Source organism: Salmo trutta, chromosome 22 (assembly GCF_901001165.1).
Source record: "Salmo trutta chromosome 22, fSalTru1.1, whole genome shotgun sequence".
In the NCBI taxonomy this organism is placed as follows: Eukaryota; Metazoa; Chordata; class Actinopteri; order Salmoniformes; family Salmonidae; genus Salmo; species Salmo trutta.
The window spans coordinates 28,034,134-28,051,660 of record NC_042978.1 but is presented as its reverse complement, the minus strand read 5'-3'; the positions used below and the strand labels follow the sequence as shown (position 1 = coordinate 28,051,660).

General features: G+C 43.9%; 3 protein-coding genes across 3 annotated transcripts in view; 2 read left to right on the top strand and 1 right to left on the bottom strand.

The window, feature by feature from the left end:
- Positions 1–3,498, bottom strand: part of LOC115158966 (mitochondria-eating protein) — a 5,445-nt gene extending 1,947 nt beyond the window's left edge. The window contains 8 exon segments of the mRNA XM_075074247.1: positions 215–447; positions 627–715; positions 893–1,027; positions 1,318–1,413; positions 1,567–1,684; positions 1,845–1,964; positions 2,050–2,155; positions 3,292–3,498. Coding sequence (XP_074930348.1) covers positions 215–447; positions 627–715; positions 893–1,027; positions 1,318–1,413; positions 1,567–1,684; positions 1,845–1,964; positions 2,050–2,155; positions 3,292–3,378 — 984 coding nt within the window. The 5' untranslated portion in view covers positions 3,379–3,498.
- A 785-nt stretch (positions 3,499–4,283) lies between these two features.
- Positions 4,284–13,833, top strand: sgcb (sarcoglycan, beta (dystrophin-associated glycoprotein)). The gene is made up of 6 exons (XM_029707583.1): positions 4,284–4,377; positions 5,174–5,383; positions 11,886–12,071; positions 12,307–12,498; positions 12,659–12,790; positions 12,899–13,833. Exons 1-6 carry the CDS (start codon positions 4,363–4,365, stop codon positions 13,103–13,105), a joined length of 942 nt encoding a protein of 313 aa, XP_029563443.1. The 5' UTR covers positions 4,284–4,362; the 3' UTR covers positions 13,106–13,833.
- Positions 13,834–15,967: 2,134 nt separating this feature from the next.
- The window catches only part of lrrc66 (leucine rich repeat containing 66), a 9,197-nt gene continuing 7,637 nt past the window's right edge, over positions 15,968–17,527 (top strand). The window contains exons 1-2 of the mRNA XM_029707576.1: positions 15,968–16,146; positions 16,407–16,838. Coding sequence (XP_029563436.1) covers positions 16,104–16,146; positions 16,407–16,838 — 475 coding nt within the window. The 5' untranslated portion in view covers positions 15,968–16,103. The remainder of the gene's footprint in view (positions 16,147–16,406; positions 16,839–17,527) is intronic.

The following is a 17,527-nucleotide window of genomic DNA, read 5'->3' as shown; positions in this document are numbered from 1 at the left end:
GACACACACACACACACACACACACACACACACACACACACACACACACACACACACACACACACACACACACACACACACACAGGAGATTAGACATACTGTATGGAATAGGAGATTTACAGAGAAACCAAAACCTCAGGTCTGACATATCAAATTCACAGTTTGTACTGTCTGTAGCATTATTCCATATGTACAGGATGTCCAGATGTCATACCACAGTGGCGATGAAGATGATTATCTGGACCATCTCCAGGTCGTCTATGTAGCGTCTCAGCAGGCTCTGGGCCTCCAGGCGCTCCACAGCATACGGGTCACTGAGTCGGGACACGAGCCGTGCGTGGCGGGACGAGTTGTTGAGCTGGGGCCGGGTGGGAGACTCAGTCCTCAGGGGGCTGGAGTGGTGGCTATGTGGCGGGACGAGTTGTTGAGCTGGGCCCGGGTGGGAGACTCAGTCCTCAGGGGGCTGGAGTGGTGGCTATGTGGCGGGATGAGTTGTTGAGCTGGGCCCGGGTGGGAGACTCAGTCCTCAGGGGGCTGGAGTGGTGGCTATGTGGCGGGATGAGTTGTTGAGCTGGGCCCGGGTGGGAGACTCAGTCCTCAGGGGGCTGGAGTGGTGGCTATGTGGCGGGATGAGTTGTTGAGCTGGGCCCGGGTGGGAGACTCAGTCCTCAGGGGGCTGGAGTGGTGGCTATGTCTGGGCAGGGGGCTGGTAGACCTTGACAGAGATACAAAGGAGAGGAACGGAGAGAAATGTGTTCAAAATATCATTCAAAAGAGGAACGAGGCAAGTAAAAAAATACAGAATTTTCAGCACATTGTGGGCCATCATGTGGGAGGAGAGAAATGGATATGAGATTTACTGTGTGTGTGTGTGTGTGTGTGTCCTGCTCACCTCTCTTGCAGCATGCTCTTCTCTGCTGTGAGGAACGACATCTCATCCCTCAGCAGACGCCCCTGGCTCTCAGAGTCATCCAGAACATTCAGCTTCCTCTTATTGGTCTCCACCTGGTCACGGGCCGCACGCAATCTGACACACAGATACACACAATAATAACCTCAGAACATACACATCAATAAGCCAAAGAGGACAAATAATACTTACATGAAAATTGTACTAAAATGTATTTATTCCATTCCTTTAATTAGATTTGTGTGTATTAGGTATTTGTTGTGGAATTGTTAGATTACATGTTAGATATTGTTGCACTGTCGGAACTAGAAGCACAAGCATTTTGCTACAATCGCAACAACACCTGCTAATCATGTGTACGTGACCAATAACATTTGATTAATTACAGTATGTACAGTATCACTCACTCTGCTTTCAGCTGTAGTATCTCATCCTCTGTGACCAGCAGAGTTGTGGCTGACATGTTTTTGGTGTCGTCCAGTTGCAGATGAGTATCCGCCAGTCTGTAAACCCATTTAACATACCAGTAAGTGAATAAAACGTAGACCAGAAAGTTAGTCATACATTACCTGGTGTAGACTTATTTGATTGGATTTAAATGAGTAGGTCCATTGTATGGATTAATAACTAATATTGTTTGTTTAGTGCAGATTTACTCCTGTTTGAGAGACTCCAGCTGCAGGAAAGTGGAGCACAGCTGAGTGTCCATCTTCTGCATGTCGTTCTCGTGGGAGCAGACAGCGCCCTGATCTTCCACCCCTTCTTCACAGACTCCTGCATGACAACACACAGCATTTAGCCTTGACTATCACTGTCTTAATCACAATATGTGACAGAACAGAATATAATATAACAAATAACTTAATAGAAATCATTTGTACTTAACAAATCATTTAATCTCTGTACAACCATAACAGAATACAGATGATTTCACCTGGATGAGGTTGAGGCTGGTGTTGTTGGTGACAGAGGGGGTTGCCATGGAGAAGCATGTCCCCAGCCATGGCAGCAGATGTGATTTGAGCATGTCCACTCCTGCATAGTGACCACCGAACTCAAAAGAAAAAGAGGCATTATTAGACAATTATTTGGGTAAGGCAAAAGAGAGGAGAGTTTTGAGAAGAAGCTTAGACACATACCCTCTATAGCAGTGAGGTTGAGGATGGTGAATAGTTGTCCCTGTATCTTGGAGGTGAGCTCCACCAACTCACAGCACCTGTTCAGATTCTTGTCACAGGAGATGACCTAGGAAGGTGGCAAACAGGGTTGAGAATAATGAACCAACACAAACTGGACATACAATTTAAAGCTAGTCCTTAATTGAAACAATAACAAAGCGGTCGCCCCACCTCTTTTGGTAAAAAGCTGAGGGATGGGCCTGGAGAAATGTAACCACTCTCAAATTCATAGACAGAGATATGGATGTAAGGACTGACCATCCATTATATCAAAATGATAGTTTTAACCATGTTTACATTTACATTGTTTACAAACATTGGAGTAAAACAAGCTTATATTTTGGGTTCTGATGGGGTGTGTCTGACAGTTGAACTAAGTACATGAGGCTTTTATATTGTTCGTGAATCAGTGGGGTATAGATCATTAATTTATAAGTCCAAAAATAGATGTAGCAACTAAGGATTCTAGCTTTTAATGTAATCTCAGCTGTGGGGTCAATTTAGGAGACTTCACATGGCTGATTGATTAGTGATTATCTTTATTATATCATATTGAATCCATGATATGTGCATATAAAATTACTTATCTGTGACTTCCAGTGAGTCAAATGCACTAGCTGGTCTCTGAAGTATGTGATAATGCATTGGTCCAATCAGCAGTGGCGGTTCTAGACCATTTCAACTGGGGGGGGGGGGGCAAGCTGGGGCCAGTTGTACTGTTAGAGGGGCCAGTTACATTAGACGTTATTGTTGTCATATCGTTTTCTTCACTGCATTGCAGGCATTAGCAGGCAAAATACCATGTTCATAATCATTAGTGTTCCGCGTTGCCACTGTCTAATAACGGATGTAAATAAAGAATGATAGCAAAAATTAGTAATGTCAAAATTATTTCATACTCCACATTTAGGGGGGGCCACAAGGGGGTCCAAAATTGTTGTCACAGGGGCACTGCCCCCCCCCTTGTGAAAAGCAGCCAAACTGGACGAAACAAATGATCAAGGGAAGAAAACATTTGATTGAACACAAGTGATTCATTCAATCGGCTATGGAATTCCACACCAATATCATATTTCTTACAGACTACTATTATTTAGACAACTATTCATTTACATATAAATACACATTTTTGCCTTATAAAGGCCTAGTTGGTTCCATTTCAGCCAACAGATGTAGGGTAGAAATAAATTATTTATGACTTACATGGTAGTCCTTGTACCAGGACTCAAGTTTGTCCTGCATAACGCTGAAGAAAGATGTGTTCACCAGCTTCCTTAGCGAGTCGGCCATGTCTGCTCCACTCCCTAAAATCCTGAAAGGTTTAACGCTCCTGGACAATAGTGGGATTTAATATTGGGCGAGAGCGCCGGTGACAGGCACGGGCTCCATTTTTAGACCAGTTGTAAAAATTCTTGCCCTTGACGTTTTGTCCACCTTCGTTACAACGGGTGCCAAGCGCCACCTCAGTTGTGGCAACGCTTTTTTACTCAGAATACAGAGTGAGAATGTTTGTTAAAGCTGCCATTGTTTTCAGTGATAGTCTGGTTATTCCCGAGAAAGAGGTCGATAGGATAGCCCACAAACAGAGGTGCTTCTACAGTTAGCTCCTTTATGATACAGGTGTAGTCGGCTGTCTGTGATGTAAACGAGACCATTGTAATGTCATGCTGTCAAGCCCAGGAAAAAACAGTGGAGCGTAGACACATTTCCCTAATGAATTTTAGGCCAATAACTTACACGTCTCTTTTTGTCCACATAGGTAATAGTCTAACGAAAATAAAACTAATGAAGTGGCCATTTTAACATTTGGATAAATTATAATTTTCTAACGTTAATATTATTAAACTTCAACAAGCATAACATGCTCTGTGTAATTGGTGAACAAATGTTCTGGACTCAAGTCTATTCGGAAGCCCCGCCTGCAAGTTATCTATGGAAAAAATATGAATGGATGATTTATGTGGACTTTCCTATTTTGGAATCCTGCTGCTGTCCTTTTCTATTGGCTGGTTTAGCCAGGAATGAACCATCTGTGATAAACACGGACAACTGTCGGCTACAGTGATCCAGCTATGGGACATTTTGATACAAATACCTCCAATTTAGCATTCTTTTATGTTTTTGCTCATATAATTAGTACACTAATAAAAATATATTCGCAAGTATTAAAACTGGACAGATATATCTTATTTTATTCATTTGGATGAAGTGGTCTCCTCCACTGTCTTTCCCGACTCCCGAGCTGTCAACGGCAGTCGAAAAGGGAGGGTCAACATGGCGTCTGAGCAGGTCTGTTTTCAATAGCTTAAGACATTCTTGTTTTTCTACATTTCACATTCACGGTTTGCTTTTCAAACGTCTGGGGTTTAGATTTAAGCATCTACATCAATACGAACTCATTTGAAAGGATTTATTTCAGTCGGACGTTGTAAAGCGGTTGCGGAATATCCATACGGTTTTACTCTTCCCAAGCCCTTTATAATGTTTTTATGATAGGCTATCGCTCGAAATAACGGTTGATTGGCGCAGTTTTCCACGGTCAGTTTAAACTGGTTGTATTATCCCAAAGCATTAAGTTATCTTTTAATCTGAGTTGAATATGGACATATTCACATTTGTTACGGAAAATACGTGTGATTTATTTTTAGTCATTGCACACAGACAGAGAGACTCGGGTGTTTAATTGCGTGCATTCTTTTAGAGCATTCTGTCTATCCAGCGAAGCCTGCGTAAACGCTAATTAAATACAATGTGGTAGTTTCAGTGTTACAATATATGGTTCTGTTTCTCTGTACTGAGATATACATTTGTTACGTTGTAACTACATGTGGTAGTTAAATAGACTGTCAATTGGGTTGTTACAATGTATCAACTAGATTAACTAGACTGCAGAGTGGAATACAATAACATGTGGTACTGAAGTTTCAGTGTGATAGCTAGAACTCTCTTCACGTTTCGTCTCACACAGTGAAGTCCATGCTTTGATTAATGGGGACCACCCAAAAAGTGGTGTGTAGATGTCACAGCATCTACACACGTTACACCTGAGCCTTTATACTGATGTTTACTGTTGTGTCTGTTGAAGGAGAGTTCCAACGGGCCTGTGAAGAGATCTATGAGGGAGAAGGCCATCGAACGGCGGACCACCAACAAGGAGCACAACAGCAACTTCAAGGCAGGCTATGTGCCCATAGAGGAGGAGCGCCTGCACAAGACAGGCCTGAGAGGACGCAAGGGCAACATGGCTGTCTGCATCATCATCCTGCTCTTCCTGCTGGCACTCATCAACCTCATTGTGAGTGCCCAATTACACACAAAGCTCCTCTGCATTATGTAATCATCCTTGTGTATCTGAATTCACTTTTAACTCAGGCTAGGAGCATGGCGCCGGAGAAGATGGCTGACGTTTTATGTGCTCCTAACCGAATGTGTTTTTTTTTGGTTGTTTGTAACTTATTTGTTAACTTATTCTCTACATAATGTTGCTGCTACTGTCTCTTATGACCGAAAATATATTCTGGACATCAGAACTACGATTACTCACCACAAACTGGCAGAAGCTTTTTTTCCCTTCAACGAGTACGACGAGCCCAACATGAAGGACATACTGCTTTCCCGGGAATAGGCCCAAATCCCTGTCATTTGCATGAAGAGAAGACTGAGAGAAAAAAAGGACGGAGGTTGGGCTGCCTTCTGAGACTTTGTAGGCGATCGAATAAACCCCCACTGCCTTCCGTTGTACTAGCTAACATGCAATCATTGGAAAATAAAATCGACGACCTACGAGGAAGATTTAACTACCAACGGGACATTAAAAACGGAAATATCTTATGCTTCACGGAGTCGTGGCTGAATGGCAACATTATCAACATACAGCTGGCTGGTTATACGCTGTATCGGCAGGATAGAACGGCGCCGTCTGGTAAGACAACGGGGGTGAACTATGTATATTTGTAAACAACAGCTGGTGCAGGATATCTAAGGAAGTCTCGAGGTGTTGCTTGCCTGAGGCAGAGTATCTCATGATAAACTGTAGACCACACTATCTACCGAGAGAGTTTTAATCTGTATTTTCCGTAGCTGTCTACATACCACCACATACCGATGCTGGCACTAAGACCGCACTCAATGAGCTGTATTCCGCCATAAACAAACAGGAAAACACTCATCCAGAGGCGGCTCTCCTGGTGGCGGGGACTTTAATGCAGGGAAACTTAAATCACTTTTACCAAATTTCTATCAGCATGTTAAATGTGCAACCAGAGGGGAAAAAAACTCTAGACCACCTTTACTCCACACACAGAGATGTATACAAAGCACTCCCTCGACCCTCCCTTTGGTAAATCTGACCATAATTCTATCCTCCTGATTCCTGTTTACAAGCAAAAATTAAAGCAGGAAGCAGCAGTGACTTGGTCAATAAAAAAGTGGTCAGATGAAGCAGATGCTAAGCTCCAAGGATATCAACATGTTCTAAGCAGACCACCATAGTCCCTGTGCGCAAGAACACTAAGGTAGCCTGCCTAAATGACTACTGACCCGTAGCACTCACGTCTGTAGCCATGAAGTGCTTTGAAAGGGTGGTCATGGCTCACATCAACACCGTCATCCCAGAAACCCTAGACCCAATCCAATTTGCATACTGCCCTAACAGATCCACAGATGATGCAATCTCTATTGCACTCCACACTGCCCTTTCTCACCTGGACAAAAGGAACACCTATGTGAGAATGCTATTCATTGACTACAGCTCAGTGTTCAACACCATAGTGCTCTCAAAGCTCATCAATAAGCTAAGGACCCTGGGACTAAACACCTCCCTCTGCAACTGGATCCTGGACTTCCCGACGGGCCGTCCCCCAGGTGGTAAGGGTAGGTAACAACACATCCGCCATGCTGATCCTCAACACAGGGGCCCCTCAGGGGTGTGTGCTCAGTCCCCTCCTGTACTCCCTGTTCACTCATGACTGCACGGCCAGGCACGACTCCAACACCATCATTAAGTTTGCCGATGACACAACAGTGCTAGGCCTGATCACCGACAATGACGAGACAGCCAATAGGGGGGAGGTCAGAGACCTGGCCGTGTGTTGCCAGGACAACAACCTCTCCCTCAACATGATCCAAGACAAAGTAGATGATTGTGGACTACAGGAGAAGGAGGACCAAGCACGCCCCCATTCTCATCGACAAGGCTGTAGTGGAGCAGGTTGAGAGCTTCAAGTTCCTTGGTGTCCACATCACCAACAAACTAACATGGTCCTAGCACACCAAGACAGTCGTAAAGAGGGCATGACAAAACCTATTCCCCCTCAGGAGACTGAAAAGATTTGGCATGGGTCCTCAGATCCTCAAAAGGTTCTACAGCTGCACCATCGAGAGCATCCTGACTGGTTGCATCACTGCCTGGTATGGCAACTGCTCGGCCTCTGACCGCAAGGCACTACAGAGGGTAGTGCGTACGGCCCAGTACATCCCTGGGGCCAAGCTTCCTGCCATCCAGGACCTCTATACCAGGCGGTGTCAGAGGAAAGCCCTAAAAATTGTCAAAGACTCCAGCCACCCTAGTCATAGACTGTTCTCTCTGCTACCGCATGGCAAGCGGTACCAGAGCACCAAGAGGCTTCTAAACAGCTTCTACCCCCAAGCCATAAAACTCCTGAACATCTAATCAAATGGCTACCCAGACTATTTGCATTGCCCACCCCCCTCCCCCTCTTTTACACCGCTGCTATTCTCTGTTATTATCTATGCATAGTCACTTTAATAACTCTACCTACATGTACATTTTACCTCAATTACCTTGAGTAACCGGTGCCCCTGCATATTGACTCTGTACCGGTACCCCCTGTATAAAGTCTCACTATTGTTGTTTTACTGCTGCCCTTTAATTACTTGTTCCTTTTATTTCTTATTTGTATTTTTTAAACTGCATTGTTGGTTAGGGGCTTATAAGTAAGCATTTCACTTGGCTACGCATGCCTCTCTCTAATATCAATATGCCTCGTCCATTACTGTCCTGGTTAGTGATTACTCTCTTATTTCACTGTAGAGCCTCTAGCCCTGCTCAATATGCCTTAACCAACCATGTTGTTCCACCTCCTACATATGCGATGACATCACCTGGTTTAAACGTCTCTAGAGACTATATCTCTCTCATCATTACTCAATGCCTAGGTTTACCTCCAATGTACTCACATCCTACCTTACCTTTGTCTGTACACTATGCCTTGAATCTATGCTATCATGCCCAGAAACCTGCTCCTTTTACTCTCTGTTCCGAACGTGCTAGACGGCCAGTTCGTATAGCCTTTAGCCATACCCTTATCCTACTTCTCCTCTGTTCCTCTGGTGATGTTGAGGTTAAACCAGGTCCTGCAGTGCCTAGCTCCACTCCCACTCCCCAGGTGCTCTCATTTGTTGACTTCTGTAACCGTAAAAGCCTTGGTTTCATGCATGTTAACATTAGAAGCCTACTCCCTAAGTTTGTTTTACTCACTGCTTTAGCACACTCTGCCAACCCGGATGTCTTAGCCGTGTCTGAATCCTGGCTTAGGAAAACCAGCAAAAACCCTGAAATCTCCATCCCTAACTATAACATTTTCCAACCAAGATAGAACTGCCAAAGGGGGTGGTGTTGCAATCTACTGCAAAGATAGCCTGCAGAGTTCTGTATTACTATCCAAGTCTGTAACCAAACAATTCGAGCTTCTACATCTAAAAATTCACCTTTCCAGAAACACGTCTCTCACTGTTGCCGCTTGCTATAGACCACCCTCTGCCCCAAGCTGTGCCCTCGACACCATATGTGAATTGATTGCCCCCCATCTATCTTCTGAGCTCGTGCTACTAGGTGACCTAAACTGGGACATGCTTAACACCCCGGCTATCCTACAATCTAAGCTTGATGCCCTCAATCTCACACAAATTATCAATGAACCTACCAGGTACAACCCCAAATCCATAAACACGGGCACCCTCATAGATATCATCCTAACTAACTCACCCTCCAAATACACCTCTGCTGTTTTCAATCAAGATCTCAGCAATCACTGCCTCATTGCCTGCATCCGTAATGAGTCTGCGACCAAACGACCACCCCTCATCACTGTCAAACGCTCCTTAAAACACTTCTGCGAGCAGGCCTTTCTAATCGACCTAGCCGGGGTATCCTGGAATGACATCCCGTCAGTAGATGATGCCTGGTTATTCTTTAAAAGTGCCTTCCTCACCATCTTAAATAAGCATGCCCCATTCCAAAAATGTAGAACTAGGAATAGATATAGTCCTTGGTTCACTCCAGACCTGTCTGCCCTTGACCAGCACAAAAACATCCTGTGGCGTTCTGCATTAGCATCGAATAGCCCCCGTGATATGCAACTTTTCAGGGAAGTTAGGAACAAATATACACAGGCAGTTAGGAAAGCTAAGGCTAGCTTTTTCAAACAGATATTTGCATCCTGTAGTACAAACTCAAAAAAGTTCTGGGACACTGTAAAGTCCATGGAGAATAAGAGCACCTCCTCCCAGCTGCCCACTGCTCTGAGGCTAGGAAACACTGTTACCACCAATAAATCCACTATAATTGAGAATTTCAATAAGCAATTCTCTACGGCTGGCCATGCTTTCCACCTGGCTACCCCTACCCCGGTCAACTGCCCGGCACCCTCCACAGCAACCCTCCAAAGCCCCCACCATTTCTCCTTCACCCAAATCTAGATAGCTGATGTTCTGAAAGAGCTGCAAAATCTGGACCCCTACAAATCAGCTGGGCTAGACAATCTGGACCCTCTCTTTCTAAAGTTATCTGCCGAAATTGTTGCAACCCCTATTACTAGCCTGTTCAACCTCTCTTTCGTATCGTCTGAGATTCCCAAAGATTGGAAAGCTACAGACCTATATCTATCCTACCCTGTCTTTCCAAGGTCTTCGAAAGCCAAGTTAACAAACAGATTACCGACCATTTCGAATCCCACCGTTCCTTCTCCGCTAGGCAATCTGGTTTCAGAGCTGGTCATGGGTGCACCCCAGCCACGCTCAAGGTCCTAAATGACATCAAAACCGCCATCAATAAGAGACATTACCGTGCAGCCGTATTCATCGACCTGGCCAAGGCTTTCGACTCTGTCAATCACCACATTCTTATTGGCAGACTTGACAGCCTTGGTTTCTCAAATGATTGCCTCACCTGGTTTACCAACTACTTCTCTGAGTTCAGTGTGTCAAATCGGGGGGCCTGTTGTCCGGACCTCTGGCAGTCTGTATGGGGGTGCCACAGGGTTCAATTCTCGGGCCGACTTTCTTCTCTGTATGCATCAATGATGTCGCTCTTCCTGCTGGTGATTCTCTGATCCCCCTCTGCGCAGACAACACCATTCTGTATACTCCTGGCCCTTCTTTGGACACTGTGTTAACTAACCTCCAGACGAGCTTCAATGCCATACAACTCTCCTTCCGTGGCCTCCAACTGCTCTTAAATGGAAGTAAAACTAAATGCATGCTATTCAATCGATCACTGCCCACACCTGCCCGCCCGTCCAGCATCACTACTCTGGACAGCTATGACTTAGAATACGGGACAACTACAAATACCTAGGTGTCTGGTTAGACTGTAAACTCTCCTTCCAGACTCACATTAAGCATCTCCAATCCAAAATAAATCTAGAATCGGCTTCCTATATCGCAACAAAGCATCTTTCACTCATGCTGCCAAACATACCCTCGTAAAACTGACCATCCTACCGATCCTCGACTTCGGCGATGTCATCTATAAAATAGCCTCCAACACTCTACTCAACAAATTGGATGCAGTCTATCACAGTGCCATCCGTTTTGTCACCAAAGCCCCATACACTACCCACCACTGCGACCTGTACGCTCTCATTGGTTGGCCCTCGCATCATACTCGTCGTCAAACCCACTGGCTACAGGTTATCTACAAGTCTCTGCTAGGTAAAGCCCCGCCTTATCTCAGCTCACTGGTCACCATAGCAGCACCCACTCGTAGCACGCGCTCCAGCAGGTATATCTCACTGGTCACCCCCAAAGCCAATTCCTCCTTTGGCCGCCTTTCCTCCCAGTTCTCTGCTGCCAATGACTGGAACGAACTGTAAAAATCACTGAAGCTGGAGACTCATATCTCCCTCACTAGCTTTAAGCACCAGCTGTCAGAGCAGCTCACAGATCACTGCACCTGTACATAGCCCATCTGTAAACAGCCCATCTATCTACCTCATCCCCATACTGTATTTATTTATCTTGCTCCTTTGCACCCCAGTATCTCTACTTGCATATTCATCTTTTGCACATCTACCATTCCAGTGTTTAATTGCTATATTGTAATTACTTCGCCACCATGGCCTGTTTATTGCCTTACCTCCCTTATCTTACCTCATTTGCAGTCACTGTATATAGACTTTTTTTTCTCTACTGTATTATTGACTGTATGTTTTGTTTATTCCATGTGTAACTCTGTGTTGTTGTATGTGTCGAATTGCTATGCTTTATCTTGGCCAGGTCGCAGTTGCAAATGAGAACTTGTTCTCACCTAGCCTACCTGGTTAAATAAAGGTGAAATAAAAAATAAATAAAAAAAACTGTAAGGTCTACATCTGTTGTATTCAGCATTTCACTGTAAGGTCTACACCTGTTGTATTCGGCGCATGTGACTAATAAGATTTGATTTGCATGGCATGGCATCATGATAATGTTAGTTGTGGTTATGTTATAACTAGTTATGATCATGACAATAATCAAATCAATATATCCAACTATCTGTATATTTTCCCAACTATCAGATCACTCTAGTGATCTGGACGGTGATACGAATCGGGCCCAGTGGTTGTGACAGTATGGAGTTTCATGAGAGTGGGCTGCTGCGTTTCAAGCAGAAGGCAGACATGGGCGTGGTCCACCCACTGCACAAGAGTACTGTGGGGGGCAGGAAGGACCAGGACCTGGTTATCACCGGTAACAACAACCCGGTGAGCTCACGCAAAACACACTCACTTAGGCAAAACATAACCCAGCTGAAAACTGACTTTTAAAAATAATGTTTTAATTATTAAATTATGAAAAATATGAATAACATTCCACCCATGAGGCCACTAGGTCATTTGACTGCAGAAAAGGGCTACTCAGATTGTATGCTCTTAGTATGCTCTTGCTCTTAGTATGCTCTTACATGTATAGGTTGTTTTTTTTGTATATGTGTTCCAGGTGGTGTTCCAGCAGGGCTCCACTAAGCTCAGTGTTGAGAAAGAGAAGACGTCCATCACCAGTGACATGGGCATATCCTTCACTGACCCCCGCACTCAGAACACCTTCTTCAGCACAGACTTTGAAAACCACGAGTTCCACCTGCCCAAAGGAGTCAAAGTACTCAGTGTGAAGAAGGCCTCCACAGAAAGGGTATGTTCCAGGGTTACAGAAGCTATCTAATAAAACATGTCATTAAACCGTAGGATTGACCTTGCAGTGTGTTACTCCAGATCAAATACATTCTAGAATCTCTTTCTGTCATTGATGAACATTTTGAAAAATCCCAGAAAAAGTGATGACTCTCTTTCAGATCACCAGCAACGCTTCCTCTGACCTGTCCATCAAAGGGGACAGCAAGGCCATCATCCGTGGCAACGAGGGGGTCTTCATCATGGGCAAGACAGTGGAGTTCAGGATGGGAGGGGACATCGAGCTCAGAGCTGTGAGTGTCACCCCTTACCAAATTTGTAAAACATGTATACAATTTGAAAGTCTATGGTGTAGTGTATTCCATTAACAAATATGGTTAACAAGGTATTTCCCTTTGCAGGAGAACAGTATTGTTTTGAACGGATCTGTGATGGTGAGCGTCACTCGCATGCCTAACTCCTCAGTGGGGGCCAATGTGTATTTCGATGAGGGTCTGTTGAGGTACAAGCTGTGTATGTGTGCAGACGGCACTCTGTTCCGTGTCCAGGTGAAGTATCAGAACATGGGCTGCCAGACCTCAGACAACCCGTGTGGAAAGGCCCACTAAAGAGACTGGAACACAAACTGATGTTACACCATCCATCCTCTCCTACAGTCAACAGATGGTCTGGCCAACCAGTGTTGAAATACCATAGAATGGTGTAGTGTGCATACTCTATATGCATTCACAATGTAGCACACCCAGAAACACGCTTTTTTTATGTTGGTCTTTATGTCTGCATATCCACTTGGCCAAATATATATCTAAATAAGTGATAAAGTATTATCATTGTTTTTTTCTGGCTATATGAAGTAACAACAGAAGCGACACTTTACCAAGCCATCCAGTATTACCAGTATTCTGGATATTTCTAATCATTATTTGACATTTATATTTCCGCTGGCAGCTGTGTGTGACTCAAATACAAGTCACCCTGTATTAGGCATCAGCCACTGATCACATAGTGTGGGACACTATATTTATTTATTGATTAGTTAAGTTAGTTAAGGAGTTATGAGTTGGAGTTAGTGGGATATGTGCGAAATAGGAAACTTAATTTTAGCCATTCAGTATTGCTGATTGCAGGAGATAATCTGTGCTTGTTTAAAGGTCTAGTGTAGATTTTCATGAGTTGACTCTCTCAGCACTCTACATTGCTATACATCTGCCTCCTCAACCTGTACGTGCCAAACATTGTCTCTGTGTCTTCACAAAGGAAGAGATTAGAGTGTCTTTAGCTATGATGCCAAATGGAATTCATTTCCATGTGTCTATAATATATTGCCTAATGTTCAGAAAAGGGAATATACACTATATATACAAAAGTATGTGGACACCCCTTCAAATGAGTGGATTTGGCTATTTCAACTACACCAGTTGCTGACGGGTATATAAAATCGAACACACAGCCATGCAATTTCCATAGACAAACATTGGCAGTAGAATGGCCTTACTGAAGAGCTCAGTGACTTTCAACGTGGCAACATCATAGGATCCCACCTTTCCAACAAGTCAGTTAGTCAAATTTTTGCCCTGCTAGAGCTTCCCCGGTTAACTGTAAGTGCTGTTATTGTGAAATGGAAACGTCTAGGAGCAACAACGGCTCAGCCGCGAAGTGGTAGGCCACACAAGCTCAGAACGGGACCGCAGAGTGCTGAAGCACTTAAAAACAGTCTGTCCTCAGTTGCAACACTCACTATCGAGTTACAAACTGCCTCTGGAAGCAGCATCAGCACAATAACTGTTCTTTGGGAGCTTCATGAAATGGGTTTCCAGCCGCACATAAGACTAAGATCACCATGCGCAATGCCAAGCGTCGGCTGGAGTGGTGTAAACTTGCCGCCATTGGACTTTGGAGCAGTGGAAATGCGTTCTCTGGAGTGATTGAATCATACTTCACCATCTGGCAGTCTGACTGATGAATCTGGGTTTGGCGGATGCTAGGAGAACGCTACCTGCCCGACTGTGTAGTGCCAACTGTAAAGTTTGGTGGAGGAGGAATAATGGTCTGGTGCTATTTTTCATGGTTCGGGCTTGGCCCCGTAGTTCCAGTGAAGGGAAATCTTAACGCTACAGCATACAATGACATACTAGACAATTCTGTGCTTCCAACTATGTGGCAACAGTTTGGGCAAGGCCCTTTCCTGTTTCAGAATGACAATGCCCCCGTGCACAAAGCGAGGTCCATACAGAAATGGTTTGTCAAGATCGGTGTGGAAGAACTTGACTTGCCTGCACAGAGCCCTGACCTCAACCCCATCGAACACCTTTGGGATGAATTGAAACGCCGACTGCCAGCCATGCTTAATCGCCCAACCATACAAATTCTCTTGTGGCTGAATGGAAGCAAGTCCCCGAAGCAATGTTCCACCATCTAGTGGAAAGCCTCCCCCAGAAGAGTGGAGGCTGTTATAGCAGCAAAGAGGGACCAACTCCATATTAATGCCTATGATTTTGGAATGAGATGTTCGACGAGCAGGTTTCCACATACTTTTGGTCATGTAGTGTACTTACACTAAGATACACTACAGATTAATGCAGTCAGCTGTTTTTTTTGTCTTTTTCTGTGGTATTCTCATTCAATTATATGTTTTGTTAACATGGGTTTGAAACATACTATTGAGTGATATTTTGTGCAATATAACATGAAGTGGCAATACTACAAGGGTGATGTTTATCTATTTTGAGCTCATTGGCATTTGTCTAACATGCTTAAATTGAGTATTAAATGATTTCTACGGTAACAATGTGTTTGGAGAAATGTGATCATCATCTCAAGCAGCAATATGAACTCCATGCTTTAATAGATGTAGGAATTCATTGTTTTCCAATGGAACCTTGAGAATGAGCTTTTGGAAAATATCAATGATTTAACTTATGTTTGTTTAAATAAAGGGATATTCTGTGTTTGAAAAGACCTGTAATCTGTATTGCTTCTTGTCTCTTGTCGATTTGCAGTTTTATTTTCACGTTTGAAAACTGCCCTATTTGTACCCTATCCCATAATGCCCACTTGGAAGTGTCAATGCATTTACAGTGTACTAGCTATATTCTACGTCTACTACATTTACAGTGTACTAGCTATATTCTACGTCTACTACATTTACAGTGTACTAGCTATATTCTACGTCTACTACATTTACAGTGTACTAGCTATATTCTACGTCTACTACATTTACAGTGTACTAGCTATATTCTACGTCTACTACATTTTACACAGTAAAGGGGCAAAATAACCAAGATTACTTTTATAGCATGAAATCTGTTCCGATCCAGTTATTTATCAATCAATAATAAATCCAAGCTGGGCTATGGTTTCCTTTTCATTATTATTTCTGGCAGCACAGTTAACTGTGAAGGAGAGGAAAACAAGGTCCTGGTGAGACATTAACCACGCCATGTGAATGATTGAGGGAATCAGCATAACGTTTATGCCATTGTTGTGAATGCATGTCTGACTCAACATGTCAGTACACACTGAAGACTTTGATCTGAAACTACAGGAGAAAGTTGTAAAAATCTGCTACCTTTGCCAATGTACTGGAAGGGCCTGGGGAGAGACTGAATGTCGAGTTCGTTTCGGTTGTATACAATGCAGACACGGAGGGGTGAGTGAGTTTTTTTCATGCATTCATTTATATTTGTGTGTATGACGTGTGCTAATATTGCAATGCATGTTTCTAAATTTGAGAGTAATGCGTGTGTTTTGACTTTATTTGGATGCTGTTGAATGTGTTACTCTTGGTATATTAGGGTATATCTATTGAATTTACCTTCAATACTGTATGTGTTCATACATTGTCTTTAATGTTGAAACTCACAACTCACTAACATTAGTTATCTCTTTTTGTTCTATCTATGGGCACAGGGCTGTTTGTGATGGCCGTGTCTCAGTGGATGTTCTGTGCTGCAGTGCTGCTCCTCCTCATCCAGGGGCTCCAGTGTTCTCCAACTCCCCCTACCTGTCCTGAGCCCTGCCTTTGTCAGAGAGGTCCTCTGTTAAACTGTTCCTCCGCTGGCCTTTCCCAAGCCCCACAACACATCCCTTCCACCGTAAATGATCTAGACCTATCTCACAACCTCCTGAAGTCCCTTGCCCCCTCGTGGCCAAATTGGGGGCTTAATAATTTATGGCTTGGACACAACAGCATCACTCACCTGTCTCTGTGTGTGGGGAGGACCTGGAGGGGTAAACATGGGAGATTACCCCTCTCACACAACAGAGGAAGATGTGTATCCTGGGCCCCGGCCCTGCAGCTGCTGTCTGCTGAGAGGAACCAGCTAGAGATGATCCCTGAGGGTGAGTCACACACACACTCTAACACGTCAGGAATTGCTTCGCTGTACTATAAATGTAGTTACACTAATCACAGGTTGCTTTGCCTAACACACATACAGGTAACTGACAAATTAATGGAAACACTTGAGTAAATGAGGGATACAAAGTATATTGAAGGCAAGTGCTCCCACACAGGTGTGGTTCCTGAGTTAATTAAGCAATTAACATCCCATCATGCTTAGGGTCATGTATAAAACCGCCCAGTTGCCCATTATTTTGCCTACCATGGCTAGAAGATCTCTGTGTCTTTGAAAGAGGGGTCTCAAAGGAGCATAGGAGGTTTAAAGGGTGTGTGTGTGTGTGTGTGTGTTTTTGCTCAGTCACCATATCTCAACCCAATTGAACCCACCTTTTCTACAACCATTAACAAAACACCAACTAATGGAATTTCTTGTGGAAGAATGGTGTCACATCCCTCTAGTAGACTTCCAGGCACTTGAAGAATCTATGCCAAGGCGCATTGAATGCCCTATTCAGGCGCTTTATGTTGGTGTTTCCTTTATTTTGGCAGTTACCTGTGCATTCAAAGTATTCAGACCCACTGACTTTTTCCACATTTTGTTACGTTACAGCATTGTTCTAAAATGGATTTTAAAAAATCCTCATCAATCTACACACAATACCCCATATTGACAACGAGAATTAAAAAT

Bases quoted from the DNA above. Each gene is read 5' to 3' on its own strand.
- sgcb (XM_029707583.1), top strand. The intron at 5,384-11,885 runs GTGAGTGCCCAA...CCCAACTATCAG, and splicing joins TGGCACTCATCAACCTCATT to ATCACTCTAGTGATCTGGAC. The intron at 12,791-12,898 runs GTGAGTGTCACC...TTCCCTTTGCAG, and splicing joins GGGACATCGAGCTCAGAGCT to GAGAACAGTATTGTTTTGAA.